This window comes from Mandrillus leucophaeus, unplaced genomic scaffold (assembly GCF_000951045.1).
Source record: "Mandrillus leucophaeus isolate KB7577 unplaced genomic scaffold, Mleu.le_1.0 Scaffold1, whole genome shotgun sequence".
Taxonomy (NCBI): domain Eukaryota; kingdom Metazoa; phylum Chordata; class Mammalia; order Primates; family Cercopithecidae; genus Mandrillus; species Mandrillus leucophaeus.
In genome coordinates, this window is record NW_012098097.1 from 15,991,287 (window position 1) to 15,995,285 (window position 3,999).

The window sequence follows — 3,999 nt, forward strand, 5'->3', positions numbered from 1 at the left end:
GCCACCACACCCAGCTAATTTTTGTATTTTTAATAGAGATGGGGTTTCACCACGTTGACCAGGATGGTCTAGAACTCCTGACCTTGTGATCCGCCCGCCTCAGCATCCCAAAGTGCTGAGATTACAGACATGAGCCACCGCGCCTGGCCTTAAAGACCTGTTTTTATAGTACTGTTGTCCTAACACTGGGGGCAGAGGGCAGGAGACTGTCCTCCCGGCCTTGCCCACCCTGCCTTACGGGGCTCTCCTGGGAGGAGTTTCTTAGGGGTGATATCTGTCAAGTCATTCCGGTCTTCTACTTTGTGTTTGGACCATGTGATACTCCCAGGACCTGTGCTCTGAGTGCCAGGTGGTCTTGGGCTTCCCACCATCCTTCTCCAGTCTCTCTTGTCAACTGAAGAGTGAGGTTCATACGTTTAGAAAGGAGGGCTTTATTTCTTATAACTGGTTGCAGCTTGCAGGGTGGCCATTCTAACAGGCCAGGAAGTGTAGCCTCCAGCCAGAAGCTAGAAACTGACACTTCAAGAGAGGGAAGAGTAAGACAGGGATTTACACCGAATGGGGTGGCTGATACAGACGTACTTAATACACTATAGGAGGATCGTGAGTATTCACGAAAGGAGAACTGTGCACACAGTTGAGCTTCCTGCCTCTCCATGGGTCCTATGTTCAAAAATTGGCAGCGCCAGCATGACCTGAGGGTGGAATTTTTGGCCTCTGAAGTCAGAGGTGAAGCAGGCTGGGCAAGTGGCTCATGCCTGTAATCCCAGCACTTTGGGAGCCTGAGGCAGAGGATTGCTTGAGCCTGGGAATTCCAGATCAGCCTGGGGAACATAGTGAGACCCTGTCTCTACAAAAAAAGTAAATAAATAAATAAATGGCAAACCAGCGGACATGAAGACCCTGACCGTGCCACAAAAACCCTGACCATGCCACGAGAACCCTGGCTGTGCCACGCGAACCCTGGCTGTGCCACGCGAACCCTGACTGTGCCAGAACGACTCCATGGTTGGTGGTTTCTTATCAGGAAGAAATACCTGTGGGTTGTTTTGAAGAAACCGCAAGAGAGAAGGGCCTGGCGGAAGGTTGGCTGATGTCAGATACCAGCCCAAGAGTCTTTGGAAAGGCTGCTTTCTGTTTATCCCTTAGGGAAGAGAGCCTGTAGGTGTGTCTGATCTCCCACCCAGCCATGGCCAGGAACTCAGCTTTCAAGGTTTCTGGGGTCCACTGGGCCGAGAAGAGGCCGGTTCAGTTGGTTGGGGGCTTAGGGTTTCATTTTTATTTCTTTTTTATTTTATTATTATTTTTTGAGATGGAGTCTCGCTCTGTCACATAGGCTGTAGTGCAGTGGTGCTATCTCGGCCCACTGCCACCTCCGTCTCCCAGGTTCAAGCGATTCTCCTGCCCCAGCCTCCCGATAGGTGGGATTACAGGCATGTGCCACCATGCGCAGCTAATTTTTGTGTTTTTAGTAGAAACGGGGTTTCACCATGTTGGTCAGGCTGGTCTTGAACTCCTGACCTCAGGTGGTCTGCCCAACTTGGTCTCCCAAAGTGTTGGGGTTACAGACATGAGTCACTGTGCCCTGGCCATTATTTTGAAACAGAGTCTTGCTCTGTCACCTAGGCTGGAGTGCAGTGGCATGATCTCAGCTCACCGCAACCTCTGCCTCCCGGGTTCAAGTGATTCTTGTGCCTCAGCATCTTGAGTAGCTGGAATTACAGTCACGTGCCATGCCCGGCTAATTTTTGTATTTTTAGTAAAGACAGGGTTTCACTATGTTGGCCAGGCTGGTCTCAAATTCCTGACCTCAAGTGATCCGCCCGCCTTGGCCTCCTAAAGTGCTGCGTTGATAGGTGTGAGCCACTGCACCTGGCCTCATTTTTCTTTCTTTCTTTTTTTTTTTTTTGAGATGGAGTCTCGCTCTGTCACCCAGGCTGGAGTGCAATGGCACAATCTCGGCCCACTACAACCTCTGCCTCCTGGCTCGAAGCACTTCTCCCACCTCAGCCTCCCGAGTAGCTGGGACTACAAGCGTGCACCGCCATGCCTGGCTAATTTTTGTATTTTTAGTAGAGATGGGATTTCACCACATTGGCCAGACTGCTCTCAAACTCCTGACCTCAAGTGATCCGCCCGTCTTGGCCTCCCAAATTGCTGGGATTACAGGCGTGAGCCACCATGCCTGGCCCATTGTTACTTCTGATTGCTCACCTGCCCGTGGTCTGTGTGGTGATGTCTGGTGGGAACCAGTGAGTGCGATTTTGAGGCAGGTCCTGCAGCACCATGGCCATGTTTTCAGGTCTCCTTTTCCTCTGCTAATGGTACCGCTTGCTTACAAAGCACAGCCAGTGCAGAGGAATGCAGCCCCTGCATGAACAGTGCCCTCCTTTCCAAGGCTCCCAGCCTGCCTGCCCTCGGGTTCCCCCCATCTGCTATAATGTCTTGCCCTAGACATTTCATGTGACAAATCCAGAGTCACTTTCTGGCCAGTATTGAAGATTGGTGGCAAAGTTTGTTCTCTCTTAATTCTTCCAGATGCCCCCAGGCTGTCTAAACTCTCTTCACTAGTTGTCTTCAACAGCAGCTTGCATTTCCAAAGTGGGGCCAACCACTTTGAGTATATTCAGATTTCTTTTTTTGAGACGGAGTTTTGCTCTTGTTGCCCAGGCTGGAGTGCAGTGGCACAATCTCGGCTTACTGCAGCCTCTGCCTCCTGGGTTCAAGCGATTCTCCTGCCTCAGCCTCCGAGTAGCTGGGATTACAGGCCTGAGCCACCATGCCTGGCTTTTTTTTAGTATTTTTAGTAGAGACGGGGTTTCACCCATGTTGGCCAGGCTAGTCTCAAATTCCCGACCTCGGTGATCCACCCTCCTCAGCCTCCCAAAGTGCTGGGATTCTAGACGTGAGCCACCGCGCCTGGCCAGCCGGGTTTTCTGTGGTGGCTCCAGCTGTGATGGCCGGGGGCTGTGATACCCCTGCGTCTGCGAGTGCAGCAGCGTTCACGCCCCAGTCGTTCTCTCTCTGTTTTCCAAGAGTCTGCACTGGAGCTGTCAGCACCCCAGACTCTGAAGGAGCAACCCCCTCGGTGCGCCCCAAGGCCCACTTCTCCCTTTTCCCTGTTCCCTTCTGCTTGCAGGAGGCCCCATGTGATCAGGGACCCGCCTTGTGCCTCTGCAGTTCACGACGTCCTGCTGTTGGGGAGCTGCCATAGGACGTGGATGGCGGGACGTGGATGGCGGGACGTGGATGGCAGGGCGGGACGTGGATGGCAGGGCGCGTCAGGGTCTGCAGGGCAGCGAGTGGGTTCTGGTCTGTCTTGCAGGTTTCAGAGGAGTGTGCTCGACCTTTCTCTGCAGTGGAGATTCGCCAACCTACCCAACAATGCCAAGCTGGAGATGGTGCCTGCTTCCCGGAGCCGTGAGGGGCCTGAGAACATGGTGGGCTGTGCTCTGGGGCAGACTGACTGTGGAGCACAGAATCGTTCAGCTGGCCGAGGACGGGGGGCGGTCGGGGGTGCTGGGGAAGGAGGGTCATGAGTCTTAGCACCAATTCTGCCTTCCCTGGGTTGGGTCCAAGCAACTTTCTGTGTTTTGTTAACTAGCGACTGAGAATGAGCATTTCATGGTTTTGTTTTTTTTTTTGAGACGGAGTCTCGCTCTGTCGCCCAGGCTGGAGGGCAGTGGTGCAACCTTGGCTCGCTGCAAGCTCCGCCTCCCAGGTTCACGGTGTTCTCCTGCCTCAGCCTCCTGAGTAGCTGGGACTACAGGCACCTGCCACCATGCCCGGCTAATTTTTTTGTATTTTTAGCAGAGACGGGATTTCACCGTGTTAGCCAGGATGGTCTCGATCTCCTGACCTCGTGATCCACCCGCGCCGTTTTTTGTTTTGTTTTGTTTTTTTTTCCTGAAACAGAGTCTTCCTCTGTCACCCATGCTGGAGTGCGATGATAGGATCTCGGCTTACTGCAACCTCCGCCTCCTGGGCCCAAGTGATTCT

At 53.2% G+C, this 3,999-nt stretch overlaps 1 protein-coding gene across 1 annotated transcript in view; it reads left to right on the forward strand.

The window, feature by feature from the left end:
• The window catches only part of ASPSCR1 (alveolar soft part sarcoma chromosome region, candidate 1), a 46,810-nt gene that overhangs the window by 4,722 nt on the left and 38,089 nt on the right, over nt 1-3,999 (forward strand). The window contains exon 3 of the mRNA XM_011969382.1: nt 3,326-3,440. Coding sequence (XP_011824772.1) covers nt 3,326-3,440 — 115 coding nt within the window. The remainder of the gene's footprint in view (nt 1-3,325; nt 3,441-3,999) is intronic.